Consider the following 20,505-nt stretch of genomic DNA (forward strand, 5'->3'; position numbering starts at 1 on the left):
AACGAATCCAACGAAACTAGTTTGAGTCAAATCGGAGGTCGTTTGGTTGGTAAACCAAGCGAACCAAAATTGAACCGGTCTGCTACAGTAACCGGTTCAGTCGTATAATAAACCCTAGGTTTTTAAGTTAATTTAGCTCGGTAAACCTAGTTTAAACGGTGCCGATTGGATTAAACCGGGTTGGGTTACTATTTATTCCTCTTTAAACCTAAAACTCGCGATTCCCTACTTTGATTCCTCCGCGCGGCGCTCTCTTCTGCCCGACGCCGCACCTCCTCTTCTCTTCCTCTTCGCTGTCGCCGCCTCCCTCACCAGCCGAAGCCGACGCCGCCGCGCCTCCCTCCACCGCCGCCGTCGACGCCAGGGCTGCCGTCGGATCACCGCCGCCCTACCTTCCTCATCTTCTGCCGACGCACGGAGAAAAGGCCAGCCGCCGACACCGCCTCCTTCCCTCCTCTACTGCTGCCCTGCTGCCGCTCGAAGGCAACAACCAGAGCTGCCGCCGCCGCCGTGCCTTCCTTTCCCTTACTGCAAACACTATTCGCCGCTGCCACCTACTGCTTTCCGTTTACAGCCTAGGTTAGTCGCCCTCCTTTGTTGGTTAATTCTGCCGCAGATCTCTTCTATTATTAACATGGTATAGAAACCGAATCTAATTTGGTTGAAATAATGCACAATGAAGTAGTCTGTTAGAGTATTAATTGAAAGAAACTCGATCCTCGGCATTTTATTAGAAAGGTAGTGTTATATTATAAAGCATGAAACTGATGGCTTTTAATAAGAGACTTTTGGATACCTTATGAAAGAGAATGCCAAGTTCTCATAAATAAAGGGAAATTGGTTAATTAGAATTGATGAATTAATTATTGAGTTAGGTTAAATTGAGCTTAATTGTCTAGTTGGACTAAGATAGGTTAGGCGGAGTTGATAACGACTTAATAGATCATAACTATCATTGATAGAATTAAATTGATAATTATAGTCAGTGAAAATCATTTATTTTAAATTACAGGACCTTGATTGTAGATCCTGTTAACCGGAGAGGTTCTGATTTCAACGATTCGTCAATCAGGTGGGTACTCCTGTGCTTGGTCAGCACAGGTCGTCTCTTCCTAGTGCATGTTCATCTTGTTACTATTTTATCTCTTTTGTTGCCTTCCTGTTATTTGACGTAGTTCTTTAGATGATACCTTTGATATTCATGCTTGAAACTTGTTGCTGGACCTACTGATGATGTTAATCTTGTTGATTCCTGCTGATACCATGTTGCTTGCTACTTGCTAGTTGACCCTTGATATGATCTAATAACTATCCTGTTGACTCCTGTTAACCTAGTTGACCTTTAATGACCTAGTCGACCTTTGACATGATATAATGCCATTCTGTTGACCCCTGATGATACTCTGATTCCTACCATGTTGATACCCATGATACCATGTTGACTCCTGTTGATACTTCTCGATACCATGTTGATACCTAGGTTGATACCTGTGGATTATGTTGCTATCATGTAGTTATTATATGTTGAGATGATCCTCATGACATCTGCATGTTGGTTGCTATTGATTGTTATATCTCACTGCCGGTGTGGGTGAGATCATTATAGCACTGCCTGTGTGGGTGCGAACATTTTAGCACTGCCTGTGTGGGTGCTACGTACTGCCGGTGTGGGGGCTACGTACTGCCTGTGTGGGTGTGACCATTATTGCACTGCCTGTGTGGGTGCTACGCACTGCCTGTGTGGGTGCGACTATTATTGCACTGCCTGTGTGGGTGCTAGTATATATTTGTTGTAGATTATACTGCATTGTTGGTTACAGTATTTTTGTGTGATGATTGATGCACTTGTATGATCCATGATTGTTGCATTGTATGCCATGACCTGCATTGCATGATTTTACATGATTCCTATACCTGATACACTGTATTGATCTTCCCTTATTATCTTAGTTGATATATCATGATCTATTACCATGATTCCTGTTACCTGTTGATTAGTAGTTATCTTTTCCTTATGTAACCTTTGGAGAGACTGTTTACCTTTTCATTACCTCAGTTGGTATATCATGTGTTATTATCCTGATGTCGGTTACCTGTTGGTTAGTATTTACCTTTCTTTATTTATCCATGATGGAGATTGTATATCATCTGTGTTTCTGTTGTTATTACTCTTACTGATACCTATCTTTACATGCACTTCTTCCCTGTACCCACTGAGTATCTAATACTCACTACCCAGACCCTGGGGTGTTCCTTGTTTCCTCCCCAGGTAGCAGATAGCTTTCTTGGAGCTTGGAGATTCCGGCAGCTGGATTCCATCTCACATGCAGAGGGTTTTTGGTATAAAGTGGTTCGTTGGGTTGTCGTTTTATTATGGTATTTCGTTTGATTATGGAGTATATTGCTGGTGAGATTCATAGTGTTGACTTAGACTGTGGTGTGTTGGATTCGTACTTGTTATCGGATATTGTTTCGGATTTTGATGTTTTCGCTTAGTATGTGTTGCTTTTGGTGCATATGAGTTATTTGTACCTGTGTTGTGGTTGTGTGGCCGTGTAGGCCTTATTTTATAGTTGTTCGTGGTAGTTGTGATTTACATGGACGTGTAGTCCTTAGTCCAGCCGCCTGTTCATACTCATAAACCAGGTCATTTATCATCAAACTAATCAATATACCCTTAGTAGTAGAGTCTTTTTTCTTTCATTTCTTATAAACATCAATATCATGTCTGTGCTGTGTTGTTGGACCATCAATAGATTTTTTCATAACCTGATTGATAGCTCTAGAACTTCTTATTCTTCAAGAACATATTGTATCTTAAGATGTCATATTTTGTAATTGTCCCCATTTAATTTCTCTCCTTTATTGAGTTCAACTATGATATTTTAAGTAGCCATAATCTACCATAAATAAATACATTATTTAGTTATTCAGTGTAAATTATATGTATGTACTTTTTTATTGACTCAATGCAAATTTGAGTTGGTATACAAAATCAAGTATTAATTATGTTTCCACTCATTATTCGTATAATTCAATCTACCAACATTGATCAATTATATTGCACACATCTCATTAAATGAATTAATCATGAAATGAGTACATCATTAAATGAACTCATTATTAAATTTAAGACTGTTAACATATAATGTAGGATCGAAAGCGTGCTAGAGGGGGGATGAATAGAGCTTGTCCATTTTACACTTTTTAGAGATGCAATGAAAAATAGAAATAAAAAGAAAGAGACTTATTTTCTTTTTACTTGGTTCACAGCCTGTGACTGCTACTCCAAGGCCCATAGTTATTGACCACTTTCGATGGGCAATTCACTAGTATCCTCCTTAAGAAGAAGGAGGTTTCATCTTTTACAAAGAATAGAATCAGTAATAAGTTAACTAGTCTCTTACAAATTAAAGCACAAAAAAGACAAGAAGAGAGTAAAAACTATCGACAAAAGATTTATGATTTGAGCAAAGTCGTCAGAGCAATACTTCAGTGTAGAATCAGAATTTTAGAGCACAATGGAAGTAGGAGGTTTTAGAAAATTATTTTCTAAAGATGTTGGTCAAGACTCTCTTTTATTAGTCATTCTGAGCGCCTCGATCCTGATCTGATTGGATCCCGCAATCACCATGATTTTGTCATCTCTGAGCTCCTGGAACCCTTTTGGGCACCTAAATTACTGATGTGGTGGCAGCTGGCGAACAATATCTGATTCATATTCGATCATGACCTATCCATCCCCAGGCTCTTGGATTACTTTCAAATGCTTGAAGAGTGAGATTTCCCAACCAATCCCCACTTGCCACCTCATCTACTTCGCAGGCCTAAAATATTCTTATCCAAGCACTCGAATCTGGTAGGGGTGCCCGGACTATTTGGGCGCTCGGATCTAATATGGGCGCTCGAAAACTCTTTCTCTAGTTTTTCTTTCAGCTGACTTTCCTACATCATAGAGTTAAAAGAATACAAGCAAAATGCAAAAATTAAGTATTGACAGATTTATAATTGCCTAGTCTTAACTTTGAATTTTTAATGAAATTTTAGGTCAGATCGACATCTATTGTTCCTTTTTATAGGAATGCATCCTCACTTACTTCTCTCAGGAGATTTTATCTATCTGCCAAACATCTGGTCCTCCCGGCCTATTTGGACTTTTTACTCAGCATCTGATCCTAATCTCTAGTCCGATTCGATCTTTGGTCCTCTAGACCCCATCGAGTTCCTCCACCTGGCGTCCTTGATCTACTAAGACTTATGCCCATTCCTTCCGACTAGGACTTCCTTGCCTAGATTCCTCCAGTTAAGACTTGTCTTGTCTAGTCTCCAGCTAGGGATTTCCTTGCTTAGCCTTCAGCTAGGACTTGCTTGTTTTGCTACCTGCACATTTAGATCAGTTCATTAGTTCACAAAGAATACTTAACTTTAGACCTTTGCCAACACTAAAACATAGATTAAATTTTGATCCTCTCTGTACTAACAATCTCTCCCTTTTTGATGTTTGACAACTTGATTTAAAGTTTAGTTTAAATTTTTATAAAGAAGGTTTTAATAACTCCCCTTGAGTTTAAGCTCCCCCTTAATTTAAGATCTATTTTTAAAAACTCCCCCTTAAATTAAGACATTCTTGTGAAAATATTTAAAAACTTTAAACCTCTCTCATTTTCTCCTCCTTTGACATACATCAAAAAATAGGAGACTCATGTAGGGAATCCTATGTGATAAACAATAAATCGCAGTAGAAAAAGGATCCCTTGAGCGATCCATGTGAAAGAAAACTCATACAAGTTTAGCTCTACAATATTTTATGTAATAAGGTATACCTTTAGAGCGTGCCCTTCGCTTATCCCGCTCGCCCAAAGTTTGTTGGATCTCTTGCACATTCAAGTGTCCGTGCCTCTATGCGTATCTATACAAACACTCACTTTTGGAGAAACTTTTGATTATGCTAGCAACCCTTTGATGGTGTGTTCGACCAAGAAGAAGAGGGGGAAGAAGATGAACATCCAACATGAGTTTTGGGAAGAAGAGGCTCTTTTATACTTAAGTTATGACTTCGACCTTGGTCTCGATCTCGACCTCGACCTTTGCTCGGCCTCACATGTCAATCCCACCTCAGCCTCGGTCCTGACTTCAACCTTGGCCTTGATCTCGGGTCCCGATCTCAATCTCCGCTCGGTCTCGAGTCTCGACCTCTACCTCTACTCGGCCTCACGGGGTGATCTCATTTCAACCTTAAGCCTCGGGTCCCGACCTCAACCTCAACTCAGTCACAGGTCTTAACCTCGACCTTTGCTTGGCCTCACGGGCCGACATCATCTCTGCCTCAAGTCTCGGATCTCAACCTTGATCTCTGCTCAGTCTCGGGTCCCAACCTCGACCTTTGCTCGATCTCGGGTCTCAACCTCGGTTCAGCCTCACGTGCCAATCTCATCTTATCCTAGGGTCTCGAGACTGGTTCTGGGTTGAGCCCATAAGGCTAGTTTACCCGTGAGATCATGAAACTCGAAGATTAAATACTCCAGAAGACATGGACAACAGGAGCACATATATCTTAACATACCATAAATGATAGCATGTATTTCGGAATAAATCTGAAGCGGATGCTGATGTTTAGGAGATTGACACATTGAGAACTTTATAAAAGGCTACCCCTACCTGGGTGCATAGGTATATGAAATCTTAATTTTCTTAAGCCTTTAATCTTCTTCCTCTCATAAAATCCTAACTTGAGCGTTAGAGTAGCTCACTCTATAAAAGGCTGCCCCTACCTGGGGGCATACTTATGCACACACGAAATCTTAATTTTTTTAAGTCCTTAATCTCCTTCCTCTCATAAAATCCTAACTTGAGTGTCAGAGTGATTTTCCAGGATCCATCTCCAATGTCATTCTAACTCTCTCTTGGAGATTTTTAATCCTCTTCATCCCTTCTGATGACTCTCTCTAGGGAGCGCACATATTAGTCCATTTTTTGACTGATGATTTAATCATCTACGATATTTAATCGGAACAATATTCATGAGGACAAATCACTTACACTAGACCCTAGTCTAGTTATCTAATGTCTACCAATACTAGGCCTTGGTGCTAGCTATCTACTGTGCCATAGACTCACTTTACCTATAAATGAAAGCTATATATACCACTAAAACTTAAAACCTTAGCTAAGACCTCATGTCAGACCTCTAGCCACCATCAATAAGTATAATACACTCTGATCAACCTTGGCCCTCTTTTTCCTCAAGATTGATAAAGTATTATATGCCCTTAGGCATGATGCAGCTCTAAAGATATTTGATAGATCTCCAAAGCATCACAGATCAATTCTTGTCTGGAGCATATTTATGATCTATTTGATGCGATTAGCTATGGGCTTGGGCCCATTGATAGAGTAGTCATGTTGTGAATGTAGCGCGAAGTACGATTACCCATGGGCCTGGGTCCACTAGCGGAGCGACCGTGTTATGAGTCATGATTGAGTACTTGATAATCGGATTTGGGACATGCTAATTGAGGGTTATATCTCATTATTTTTATCCTCTTTTGTATCCAAAATTATATTTCTAGTATATTTTCTTAGCTTGAATTTCTTTGTGGTCTTTATCTTAATTCATATTAATTTGAGGTAATTCATGATTATTAATTTATCATAATTAATTTTGTAGGAATTTAGGGTGAGGATAAAAATTTGAGGAGGAAAATATCAGGTTTGGTTTAATCGTGGATCTATTCAACCCAAGAATTGGCGGATCAAAAATGAAGAGTTAAATTCATACATATGGGAGAAGCCAAATTACAAGGATTTTCAATCAAGCCAAAAGTCCAATTTAAAAAGCCCAAGAGAATAACCCAATTTGAATCAACCCGGTTCGATTCAACTCGGTTCGGTTCAACCCTGTTTGGTTCAATGGGGTTTAAAAGGGGAAAATCAATTCATTTTCCTTTGGCTCGCACTGGCTAGGTCAATTCCCGATCACAATTCTCCATCGCGATTTCTTCTCTACAGAAGCCAGATTCTTCCCGATTGAAGCTTCAGAGCGGCCGATGACTTCTTTGAAGGTTGACGAATGCCAACGACCTCACTTGGAGTTCCGTCGAAGTGGTCTAGCTCTGGTGAGCAACTCCTTCATCCCCTCCGACAGCATGTCGCCTGCCATCCTAGTTAGCCCATCGACTTCCCTAGCAGCCGACATTATTGTGTCCTCTAGGGTCTCTGCCAAAGTGTTCCAGCTCTGGTGAGCTCCCCTCCCTTCTCACATCCACCGAAGCTTAACATCGAGGTTCCTTTATCAGCGCGCTTCACGAACACGAGGGTTACCACATTCGGCTCCAACCACCGTTTTCGTCACCGGTGAATCCGAGGTAAGAATTTTCCAATTCACTATTATAATTTGTAACCATAGTTGCAGTAGCATGTCGGGGGCAGAATGACCTATGATTGGCATCTCACGTTCTCCGATTGGACTTTGCCAGAGTGGTCTAGCTTTAGGGAAGATCCATCCACTCCCAGCGACAGCGTGCAGCATGCAGCATGCAGCATGCACACAACCAGAAGGAGGGTCCTCGCGATTTCACAGGAGTAGAACTTGGTGTCAGCCAGTGATGTTGTTCTGGATTCAATTGGAAAATCGTAACCCTAATTCTTTTTTGTGATTCAAAGATAGTAACCCTTAATTTAGCTTTGGTTTGGTTAACCCCCCATTAGTTCTTTTTTGTTTGAGCTTCAATGCATTTGTGAACTGATGATTTCAATGTTGAGCTGTGAATTGAATTGCAACCATATGATTTATGGAATTGATTAGTTCCTTTGAAATGAATTTTGTTTGGTTATGGTTAATTTCAATATGTTAATTTGGAATGGAATTGCACTACAAAAAAATAGATTTTTAGGGACGAACTTTTGAATTTTAATTTTAAATTTTTAATAATGTGACAAATATGAATGTTTTAAGTTCGCAAATTTGCAATAAATTTTACGATGAATTCATTTTTCGTCGCTGATTGGCAACGAAATTTGCGACGAATAAAGATTTGTTGCTAATTTAGCAACAAATTAATTTCGTAGTAAATTTCGTTGAAAAAATAAAATTCGTTGTCAAATTCGTCGTAAATTTACGATGAAAAATTATTCATCGCAAATTTGCGATAAAAAATTAATTCGTCGCAAAATGCGGGATGGAATTCAAACTCGGCGACATTTGGCGACGAACAACGCGTTCGTCGCCAAAATCGGCGACATTTGGCGACGAACAGCACGTTCGTCACCAAAATCGACAACATTTGGCGACGAACAGCGCGTTCGTCGTCGATTTGGCGACGAACAGTGCATTCGTCGTCGATTTGGCGACGAACAGCGCTTTTCGTCGCCAAATCGGATGAATGAATTTTTTTCGTCGCCAAATTCTTTAATAAACCCTAGATCTGAATCCCTTCCTCTTTTCTTCTTACGCTGCCTCCGCGAAATCTCGCTGCCTCCATCGCTTTCAACAACGCCGAACAGCCAAACCTCGCCGTTTTCTTGCTTTTTCTGGTCGGATCTTGTCGGATCTTTCCTCCTCGCGTGTGGTAAGCTTCTTCCTTCCTCCTTCCTTCTTTCTCATTCGCTCGTTTTCTTGCTTTTGGCCGCCGGATAGCTGCAGGGGGCCATCGCCGGCCGATCGCTGGCTGCTGCTGGCCGCCCCTGCCTGCCACTGGCCGGCGCTGGGTGCCCGCGTTGGCCGGCGGTGGCCTGCCACGCTTGGTCGCTGGCCGCTGGCCACGCGGCTGCTGGCCGCTGGCCGGTGTTGGGCGCTGCTGGACGGCGCTGGTCGGCGCTGGCCGGCGCTGTAGACGTTAGAGCAGGTTGACAAATTGTTAATGTGGATGTTGATTAATTTGTTAATGTGTTGTGATGTTGATTAATGTTGATTAATATTGATTAATTGTTAATGTTGTATTGATGTTCGATTGTGATAGGGTTAATGTGGTATTGATGTTGATTAATTTGTTAATGTTGTTTTTGCAGGTTGACAAATTTACGTGGACGAAAGTAATTAGAGAGATACTTTACCGACTTCAGGTATATTTCTAAGTATAGTTATTTTAGAAATTTGAATAGTTTTTAGTTATAATTGCATTTAGTTTAATGTTAATATATATTTTTAAATTTTAGTTTGAATTAATTAGACCAAACGATATACTCTAAAATCCTAAAATCATAATCCGTAAATCTTAAAACCGTAAAACCTAAATCGTTAAACCCTTAAACCATTTTAACCATAAACCTAAACCCAAAACCCCTTTAACCCTACACCCTAAATCGTAAAAACCTAAACCGTAAACTCTTAAACCATAAACCATAAACTTCTAAAAAACTAAACCTTAAATTCGTAAATCCTAAATCCAAAATCGTAAACCCTAAACCACTAAACCCTAAACCTAAACCCTAAACCTCTAAAAACCTAAACCCTAAACTCTTAAACGCTTAAATCGTAAACCATAAACTCATAAAAAATCCCTAAACCCCTAAAAACCTAAACCTAAACCCTTAAACCGTAAACCATAAACTTTTAAAAAAACCCTAAACCATAAACCCTAAATCCTAAACCCACTATACCCTAAACCCCCCTAAACCCTAAATCCTCTAAACTTCCTAAACCCTAAACCCCCTAAACCTTAAACCCTAAACCCTAAACCCAAAATCCTAAAACCCTAACCCCCTAAACTCCTAAAACCCTAAACCCTAAACCCTAAACCCTCTAAACCCTAAACTAAAACCCTAAACCCTAAACCCCCTAAAAACCTAAACTTAAACTCTTAAAAAAACCTTAAACCGTAAACCATAAATTCTTAAAAAACCCTAAACCCTAAATACCTAAACTTAAACTCTTAAAAAAACCTTAAACCCCATAAATTCTTTAAAAACCCTAAACCCCTAAACCCCTAAACCCTAAACCCCATAAACCCTAAACCCCTAAACCCTAAATTCCCTAAACCCTAAACCCTAAAACCCTAAACCCTAAACCCCCTAAACCATAAACCCTAAATCATAAACCCTAAGCCCTAAACCCTAAACCCTAAAATCCTAAATACTAAATCCTGTAAACCCTAAATCCTTAAACCCTCAATCCTAAACCTAAACCCTAAACTAAACCTCCTAAACCTAAACCCTTAAACCTTTGAATCCCCTAAATTCTAAAATCCTAAACCCTTTTATAATAATGTTAATGTTTATTATTATAATTTAGTTTGAATTAATTATACATATTTAATTGATGAAGAGATAAGTAAGAACAAGTTTATAAGTAAAAATTATAATTCTTCACAAGAAACCTCACGAATTCAACTTACCGATCAATTCTTTCCCCGAATATGGCCCCCCCGTTCGCGTGTTGCGTCGATCACCGCCACTCCCTGATGAGAATCCGACTCCTCGACCGAAGCTCTTGGTCGTCGGCGATCCACCTCTGAGTCAGCACTGGCTTCAGATGAGCGCCCACACAATCGGGAGGAGAAGGAGATGGAATCGCGAGTTCGACCGCGATAGAGGAGAGAAATCGTGAGTTAGGGAAAATAGTCGCGACCATGTGGTTTTAAAATATGATTTCTAACGAGTTTGGGTTATCGGGTTAACAAATTTAGCCTATTCCAGAACCAAATCCTTTAACCCAAATGACTAAATAATTGGGCTATTGAGCTGGGTTAATTGGGCATCAATAGTAAACCCCATTTACAGCCTAACCCTAATAATGATTTAGCCCTTAATAATATTCATTAGAGGTAATAATTAACCCCCTTAATCCTTATTAACCAATTAGAACTAAATTATTTATAACTAAACCCCAAAAATTTTTCGTATCTTACATCGACATTAAGTTTTTGGCAGTTAAAGAAATAGTTTAAAGTTGTCAAGTGATAATTGAACACATCAGTACAGATTCCATGTTAGCAGATCCACTCACTAAGGGCTTGGTGCTTAAAGTGTTTCATACACATGTTATGGATATGAAAGTTCTTCTTATGAAAGAAGAATTCATCTAGTGGGATCTATATACATTTTATTGTTCTATATTTATTAATAAAGATAAATATTTTGTTTTGATTATTATACGTACTTAAATTTCAAAATGTTAATGGGTATTTATATGTTTGTTTGGCATTCTAAAATAAAATATCATGATTTATTATTGCAGTTTAACATTTGGTATTTGTAAATATGATATAAATTCCTTTAGAAATCATAAGGCTTGGATCATGATTTGTTATTATAGTTTAGCATAAAGTATTTGTAAATATGATTAGACCCTTTTAGATCATTCAGGATAAATTGAAAATTAACATGTACTAATCGTATTGCATATAATTTCCATACTACATATCCACATCTTGATCTATGTTATTAATGACATTGATATTGTGATTATTATTGGGGTTTGTTATAGACATATATAGTAACTATGATATTTTTAGTCCTATATCAATAAAATTAATAGACCAGATTGTTTATAGGGATATTTTTTATACCTCATAGAGTTTGATATCAACTAAAGTCATAGTCGTATATCATATACACATCACATGTAGCTCAAGTGGAAGATTGTTGGATTTAATCTCTTAAGGTAGGCTTAATTGTAATTTGTATATACAGATACGAACCAAACTCATTTAACTAATCTAATTAAGGTTTATCGAGTTTCAGATTATCAGATATGAATTAAATATATAGAATTCATTAGTTCGATCCGTTATTATTTATGGGCTAATAACGGATCGGATTTCTATATATAAGATTTGGTCCCTAAGGGTTTAAGATTTTAAAACTGACATCTTGTCTTTGTTTCCCATTGACAAAGGTTTTACGATACCATCATCCTAATTTCCTTAGAAAACCATCCTTTTACTTTCCCTTCATCTTCTTCCATAGGAATCGAGCAGTTGATGCTGTAGGATAAGGATAATGACTCTTCAATCATGTTCCTTATCGTTAATTGTATATTTTTATATATTAAATTATATTTTATTAAAATTAGATCTTGATTTTATTTGTATTTTTAATTATTTAAATTTTTATTCAATTTAGACCTTATTTGTATTTTTAATTATTTAAATTTTTATTCGATTTAGAACTCATAGATTTATAAATTCTTTTATAATTCTAATAATATTAATGACAATTTTTTAAGTCAATGTTTTAAAATTATCTTTCAATAAAAATTAATTCGTAACAAACTGTAGTTAAGAATCATCTTTAAATATCGAAAATCTCTAGATCCTAATTTTATTTGTATTTTTAATTATTTAAATTTTTATTCCATTTAGAACTTATAGATTTATAAATTCTTTTATAATTCTAATAATATTAATGACATATTTTTTTAAATCAATGTTTTAAAATTATCTTTCAATAAAAATTAATTCGTAACAAATTGTAGTTAAGAATCATCTTTAAATATTAAATATCTGACTAATTAGGGTAGCCCAGGTACCTCAGCGGCAAATAAAACGTTTTGTAAATTAATTTGACATGCTTGAAGCCAACCGTGGAAGAGATCTCGGCCGTAGGAGTTAGCAACGATGAGCTTTAGGTTTTCAGATATTATGAGGAGCGGAATCCTTTACGAGCCCTTCTCCGCCTCGTCTTCGCACGCTGCGGAAGTCTATCATGGCGGAAGAGCCGACGAAAGGGGGAGACGACGAGCAGGTGGTGAATCCGTGGGAGGTGACGGCGAAGGATGGTGGGAAGATCGACTACGACAAGTTGATCGAGAAGTTCGGTTGCCAGCGTCTCGAAGAATCTCTCGTGCGTCGCGTCGAACGGCTTACCGGCCGCCCCGCTCATGTCTTCCTCCGCCGTGGCGTCTTTTTTGCCCATAGGTTTGCACTTGCGCCGCCCCTCTCTCAGGCTTTTCCCTGAACGCAGCCAAAAAAATAATGAATTTTGCAGGGACTTTCATGAGATACTTGATGTATACGAGAGGGGCGAGAAGTTCTTCCTCTACACTGGGAGAGGCCCTTCCTCTGAGGCGTTGCATTTGGGACATTTGGTGCCCTTCATGTTCACCAAGTATGTTTCTCAGGCTTGATGGTTTGTCTTCCTTAAATTATATATATGTTTCCTTAAGATCTATAATCTATACACACTATTTTGTGTGCCTGATGATTCTCTTAATGAATAATATCAAACTCTTCAGCCGTAAAGGATCTGTATGAAAAATATCATGGTTTCAATTATTTTATGACTTTTTCCCATGATGAATTCAAATAAAAGCAAGACTGTTGTATGATAAGTAAATTTGAAACATAACAGAAAATTGAAAGAATACTTGATAGACAGCAAATTATTGCAAGTATGAGTTAAAGACATTGGATTTATCATTCAACTATAGAAGTTTCTATGATACTATAATACAATCAATCATATTTTATAGGTTAAATACAAAAAGCTAGTATAGTTGGAATGAAAATACTGAGATGGATGAGTGGAGTTATTAGGAGGGATAAAGTAGAAAAATGACATCAGATTTTAACAATTTAGGTATTCACTGATTAACTGGAAAGATAGGTTAAGAAGTTGGCATGTTCATAGATGGTTAAATTGATTCTGCAGTTACAAGTTGACATAAGAGGGTTTAACAATATAACAACAACCACCAAACTTTTATCCCACTAAGTGGATCGACCATATAGATCCTCCTACGCCATTAAGTTCAATCCCTTGCTATATTCTGAATTTCTATTAATGTGTGTATTTGTCATTAGCGTTTATCAATATAATGCTTAAATAGAAATCAAGGAAAATCCACTTTATCCAATTTTAAAAGGTACCACAAATGTTTATGTAGTATGTCAGGTTTTTTCTTGAAGAGCTTTATAACTTGCATGTACTCAAATGATTCCGAGCATTGGATTCATTTAGTTTAGCTATGTTAATTTGGTCAGCATCCAAATTCATGATCTTGGGCTTGTCTTAAATTAGTGCTACGATAGATACTTGCAGGATGCTTTCAAAGTTCCACTTGTAATACAACTGACGGACGATGAGAAGTGCATGTGGAAGAATCTAACGGTGGAAGAGAGTAAAAGGCTTGCTCGTGAGAATGCGAAAGACATAATTGCATGTGGATTTGACATAACAAGAACCTTCATTTTCTCGGATTTCAGCTATGTCGGAGGGTAAAGTTTTATGCAAAATTTGTATTTTTCTTGTATTCCTGGGCTTTCTTTATGTTTTTTTTTAGAAAGTTGGTAGAAGAGTGATTGATACAGTGCCCTATTCGAGAGATACACACACACACACATAAGGGTAGCCAAAGAAAAAAGCTGGTTAAGGACAACTTGTATAAAAGTATATCTGCTTGTCTATCTAGATCAAGTCTTGCCTGATATTGACTATCTTGTTTCTCTAAATCAAATCTGGTTAAAGACCTTATTAATGTAGTTTGTAAGGTAAGCATGAAATGGGTTAGTGAAATGAACTACTTTGCATAGAATTGAGCCTTGTTTACTTTTTGGCCTTAGGAAAAGATCCTATATATATCAAAGTCAGAGTGTGAGAAGAGAGAAAGCAGACTATGCTTGTGAGCAATTTCACTCACACACACACACACACACACTCTCTCTCTCTCTATAGTTTTTCATCTTGCAGAGATGAGGCATCAAGATTTACTACTTGTGCCATTAGAAGTTGGTGAACTAAAGATATCCATCACCGACAGTTTGGGTTTACAAACAAAGAAACCATATAGTTTGACAATTATCATCTTGAGTTGAATAAATTCAAGTTGATTTTTTCGAAAGATGAAAAGAATAAACAATTCTGAGATTGAAATATTATGAGTGCATTTGATTTTATTGTTGAGAATTCACATATCCAACCTCAAATAGTTTACTTTTATTTATTTTAATTTTTAATTTTATTTTTGCACAAGGGAAGTGAAATAGTTTAAAGTTCTAACTAGTGATTTAGTTTATTTTGCTATGGAATTCTAACTATTGGAGATATATTTGCAGTGCTTTCTATGAGAATATGGTCAAAGTTGCAAAATGTGTCACCTTTAATAAGGTGATGTTAGATTCTTATTTCTTTGGAGAAACATAACTCTGAGTATATGAGTTATTGTATCTAGAAGTCCCATCATCAGTCTACATATATGCAAATGCTTATTGCACTCTATCATGTATTATAAATTCAGGTTGTGGGGATATTTGGTTTCACAAATGAGGATCACATTGGTAAAATAAGCTTCCCTCCTGTTCAGGTTCTTCTCCAGCACCTTCTACTTACAATAGAAATTGAAACAAATTTATATGTACTTGAAGCATCATAATTCCATTATCAGTTTCTTTCAGGCTGTTCCATCATTTCCTAGTTCTTTTCCACATCTATTCTCAGGCAAAGACAATCTACGTTGTTTGATACCATGTGCCATTGATCAGGTGATTGTTTCTTTGTCTCTAATATTTGGTAGAAGTCAATTGGTAGATTCAATAAAGACTAACCTAGTAATTTTGATGTCCACTGGATACTGTTGATGACAGTTTTTGATTTTTTTGTCAAGAAGCATGCCATGCTTTCTTTTTTTTCCCCTTGCAAATTTTACATGTTTACAATGTCACCTACTTTTATTAGTGATAACTTCCTGTCCTTGATATTACTTGCTTCTTTGTCAACTCCTAGGATCCTTACTTCAGAATGACACGAGATGTTGCTCCAAGGATAGGCTATCAAAAACCTTCATTAATTGAGTCATCATTCTTCCCAGCTCTTCAGGTATAATTAACAGTTGATATATTAACCATTGGCTTGATTTAGTTGAAATTCAAATTAAAAATTTTCTGTCTACCTTTGTTTGTTATAAAATGTTCCGTTTGTTTTTGACAAAGTATACCAATTTCAGCTAACTAATACTTTTCCTATGTTGTATTTAAGGGATCTTCTTGCTTTATTGAAGTAGCTTCATTCATGCTTGTTTCCTCTGTTATTTCTTATATGTTTATCCATGCTCTCTTTACTCTTCCAAATATTCAGTGTTCTGCTTCCATGTATGATTACTTAATACCAATGACTTTTTCTATATACTATTATATGCTTGAAGGGTGAGACAGGAAAGATGTCTGCTAGTGATCCAAATTCTGCTATATACGTGACAGATTCATCCAAAGACATTATAAACAAGGTTTGTATGCTAATTCCAAGAAATTGCTTTATTCATTCTGCTTGCAAGTTCTTTGTGTTTGCTTTCTAATGGTGATAATTGAGTTGTGTTCTATAATATCATATTTATGTAATTGGGGTCACTTTATATAAACATCATCATAGCTTTATAGCTAAGCTATCCTTGGCTCTGCTTCTTTCTGAATTATGTTTAACCAATAGATTATGTTGGTTTGTATAAATTGAACTAAAAGATTATGGGTTTATTGTCGTTCTTTCTAGTTGTATACACACAATTCATTAATCAGTAAAACCCAGTAAATGGTATTCTTGTTGTAGTTTTTCAGCTGGCTTAGAGCCTTGTTTTGCTAAAACAGCTTAGAGAAGCTAGATTAGCTGTACAAGTCTTCTAATTGAAAAATGACTTGATTGAATTCGCCCCCTCCCAATATGTGTGAATGTAGTCAAAACATTTTGTTGAATGTTTTAGGTTGTATTTCTTACCAGGAGAAGGAAAAAAAACAGACAGGGAAAGGCGGTGAAAAAATATTTCTCAACTGCCCTTTCCCTCTTTTTTTTTTTTTGGTGAAAATGAGGGAAGTAAAAGGCCAAGCATATATTTTCTTTAGTTTGATAGAGATCTGCATTCATCCGACTTGGGAATGGAAAAAGCGTTTACATCCAATGGAGCTCTAAAGTGACTGAAAAAAAATAAAAAAAATTTATTTTGACTTGTTTTCTAAAAGTATTTATAACAATTTTATTTTTTTGTAATTAAAGTATTCCTTTGTTTTCATGCCTACAAGAGACCAGTCGGAAAGGAAATTATATTTCTTTCGTTCCAACCAACAAAATATAAATTAAAGAAATATTTCCTTTTTTTCCTTTGAACCTTTTATTTCTCAAGATGCTTCCTTTCTTTGGAGGAAACACGGCCTTAGCAAAACTTGAAACTGGGCTGTATTCTCATATTAAGTTGATTCACCTACAGGTTCACAGGTATGCATTCTCTGGTGGCCAAGACTCCATAGAGAACCACAGGAAATATGGAGCAAACCTGGAGGTATGCCTCCTTAGTTATAAGAGAATTTGGAATTGGAAATGATATGGTAAATAACTTGTTTGATTCGGTATGCAAATCAAGGAATTTGGCACTTTGTTACGAAGCTCATCGATCTATATTCCTTTCCTTTTTTTTTTTAGGTTTCTAACAAAATTCATGCAGTCTATTATTTACTCGGAATCAAAGATTTTTAAGGCACTAGTCTATAGTCATGCAAGCAGTTCAATTATTTTGAAAGTCTTAACCCATTTGTGAAATGATTATATGACTTGGTGTCTTTGCTAGGTTGATATTCCTGTGAAGTTTCTAAGTTTCTTTCTTGAAGATGATGCAGAACTTGATGACATAAAGGAGGTTCGTCTTAAGATCTTACCTTGAACCCTGCTTTCTTTATGGAAAAATATGGATCCTCGTGCTTGCCATGATAGGCCAGTTTTGTGCTTTATTCATCCTGTAAAGTTTGCTATTGTGCCAACTGTGCCCATACAAGATTAACATGCACGGTTAAGGAATTGACCTTGATCTTACATGCTTTGCTTGGGAACAACTACTTATTTTCATTCATAAAACACATATTTCATGATGTTTTCTCAGGAGTATGGATCTGGGCGAATGTTGACTGGTGAAGTAAAAAAGCGCCTCATAGAAGTTATTTCTGAAATGGTAGAGAGGCATCGCAAGGCACGAGCACTGGTCACAGATGAGGTTAGAAATTGTTTTCATGTTTTGTTTTATTATTTGTTGATACCTACATCATCAGACGCTTAGAAAGCCTTTGGTTGGGCAGAATGGTATGATTCCATTCAATGTTTGGATTAATAATTTGATGTGGAATGGGGCCATTTTGAGGAATGAAATTCCATTTCACCCTTTTTGTAATTCAAGAGTTTTGTCCCGACTCAAATATAATACTAATTAAGCACGCCATTTTAAAACTAAAATGAAGGGAAATAAGATGAGGGAATTGAGCATTGAGCTGAATAAGTTGGTGGACTAAGTTCTAGTTGGGGATTATGAGCTCAGCGTACTAGGTGAGCTAAGCAAATTGTAGGCCTGAAGGATAGAACGGACTTGGCGAATCAGTTGATTCAGCAAGCTCATTGAGCTGGGAAGCCAGATGCATTGGGTGGTCCAATTGGGGTAGGAGAATCAATCAAGCTGGTTGGGTCAATTGGATCACTCAAACGTTCGAGTTAGATGATCCAATTGAGTCCATAGAACTAGGTGAATTGGATGGGTTGGAATGCCTAGATGCATCATGTGAGCTTGAGCCGTCAATTTGGGTTAGGCCCGTCAGATTGGCCTGACCTGTCAAATAATTTACATTGGTTTGGTTGAAATTTTATCAATCATTTTAAGACGGATACAGATGGGTTGATCTGTCTAGGTTCGCGATTCGCACAGGTCGGCCTATGACAGGCTCGGGTTCCTGTGGATGGAGAATTTTTTTAAAAATTTAAATAAAAAATTCAATGGGTCTGTTTGATAGCACTAGTGTGAACTAACTAAGTTGAGTATGCTAGGTAGATCAACAGTCGATTAGTAAATCAATTGACACTTCTTAACAAACCAAAGGTACAAGAATCAAATTGGCATGAAAAATAGAGCGATCAAAGGGTCAAATGTAGAATGGCCCATACCACTAGTTATCTCATTCCCTTATTATTGCAATCAAATGAGTGAAATAATTCATTTCTTTTTCAATTCATTTTATTTTATTTCTTAGTCTCATTTCAAGCCAAATGCATCCTCAGTAGCTGATATGCTCAAATCATTAAACAGAAACTTTCAGAATTTGTTTGTACTAAATATCCAACTGTTTTAGAATATCCATGGAAACTTATATTTTTTGGGTGCGATTGCTTTTTTTTTTAAATATAGGAAGGAAAATAATTCCATTTTGTCTGAGCACGCCAATGTTAACATTTATGTAGCTTTCTCTCTTTTAATTGTTATAAGCCAATGTTAAGACAAACTTTTATGTGTTTTCTCTCCTTGAATTGTCATATGTCACGAGTCAATGACGTGTGTTTAGCAGGTAGTTGATGCCTTCATGGCTGTGAGACCTCTACCCTACATGTTCAGCTAGAAAAGGTTTTCCGAGACGATTTTTTACAAACAACTTTAAATTGCATTTCTTCAGTTCTTTCCTTGAGCTAACAATTTCTCCTATTTATGAAATGGAAGTGTTGATTAATAGAACATTGTAGTTTTGTAATTTATTTGCCATTAAGTTCCAAATTTTGACTTCAGGTCTCTTATGTTGTACTGAGTTAATAAATTCCCTTCATTTTTATATTTACTGTATTGGAAGGCTTGTTGTGACAGGTAATTAGTAAACACGTTTGCTCGTATCATGATTTTTGTTTGCTATCTTTGTAGCATTAACACCTCCAGCCTATTCATCGCTGAAGCACGAAAAGAGGTCTTTAGTATTTGGCTTTTTTTTTCTTCAAGCAGGCAATGTGAAAAGGCTTTCATTTAATTATCCTTCCAAATGTGCGTATGAAAGGATTTTCATCCTCATTCATCATAAACTTAACATCTTTCCTAAAAAAATATAAAAAATTGATGCTCTGAACATTCATAAATTCACAAATGCAATTGTTATTGGAGACAATAATAGTGGTATAATTTGAGTCTAGGCTGAATGGTGATAGATACCGTTTAGGTAAAGTTGAAGTTAAAATCGGACTCTATTTATTTTAGATGAATTTGTCCACGATGTTTATGGAATATGATAATCATTCTTTAAGATATAATGATTTTGATCTTATAATAGCAACATTATAAATCATTGGAACTTTGAATTAAGATGTTTTTTGAACTCTTGTATTCTGAATTGAATGAAAGAATATGTAAAGATGGGGTTCTATTTATACTTTGTGAAGAGTTGGAGGAGCTTTTTGATTCAATCAAATTTGATTCATCCATCTTGAATTTGATAATCCACATCCTAATTGAAGGAACACATTATCTCTTCACCTAGGTGTATCTGTATCTTGAATTAGGTGATTTATATTGTATCTTATTTGAAGGAACATATTGTCCCCTTATCTAGATGCATCTGATTCATTCATTTTGAGAAATGACTCAGATTGAGTCTAATCTGAAGAAGCATATTGATCCTTCACTTGAATGCATTTCAATCGTCCATTTTGAACTCAACGGCTAAATGGTCACAATAACCCTTCATTTGGATGAATTCAATCAGTCCCCATCAATCATAATGCCATATGCACACTGATTGGGGATTGCTACGTCACCCTAATCACACTAAGCCATCTACCTTAAGTGCCGCATGTGTG

General features: G+C 36.8%; 1 protein-coding gene and 1 long non-coding RNA gene across 2 annotated transcripts; both read left to right on the plus strand.

Moving 5' to 3' along the window:
• The first annotated feature begins 250 nt into the window (after window positions 1-250).
• LOC141831256 (uncharacterized) lies at window positions 251-2,616 on the plus strand. Its single transcript, XR_012602026.1, has 3 exons — window positions 251-579; window positions 1,013-1,072; window positions 2,270-2,616. It is a non-coding gene; the product is annotated as an uncharacterized LOC141831256 (long non-coding RNA).
• A 10,001-nt stretch (window positions 2,617-12,617) lies between these two features.
• LOC141830700 (tryptophan--tRNA ligase, cytoplasmic-like) lies at window positions 12,618-19,493 on the plus strand. The gene is made up of 12 exons (XM_074718118.1): window positions 12,618-12,854; window positions 12,925-13,044; window positions 13,968-14,153; window positions 14,991-15,042; window positions 15,173-15,238; window positions 15,330-15,416; window positions 15,658-15,750; window positions 16,076-16,156; window positions 17,126-17,197; window positions 17,483-17,551; window positions 17,792-17,902; window positions 19,236-19,493. The coding sequence occupies exons 1-12, from the start codon at window positions 12,643-12,645 to the stop codon at window positions 19,284-19,286; spliced, it is 1,200 nt and encodes a 399-aa protein (XP_074574219.1). The 5' UTR covers window positions 12,618-12,642; the 3' UTR covers window positions 19,287-19,493.
• Window positions 19,494-20,505: the final 1,012 nt, after the last annotated feature.

Source organism: Curcuma longa, chromosome 6 (genome assembly GCF_044706935.1).
Source record: "Curcuma longa cultivar G26 ecotype Majalengka, Jawa Barat chromosome 6, ITB_CL_G26_1.1, whole genome shotgun sequence".
In the NCBI taxonomy this organism is placed as follows: domain Eukaryota; kingdom Viridiplantae; phylum Streptophyta; class Magnoliopsida; order Zingiberales; family Zingiberaceae; genus Curcuma; species Curcuma longa.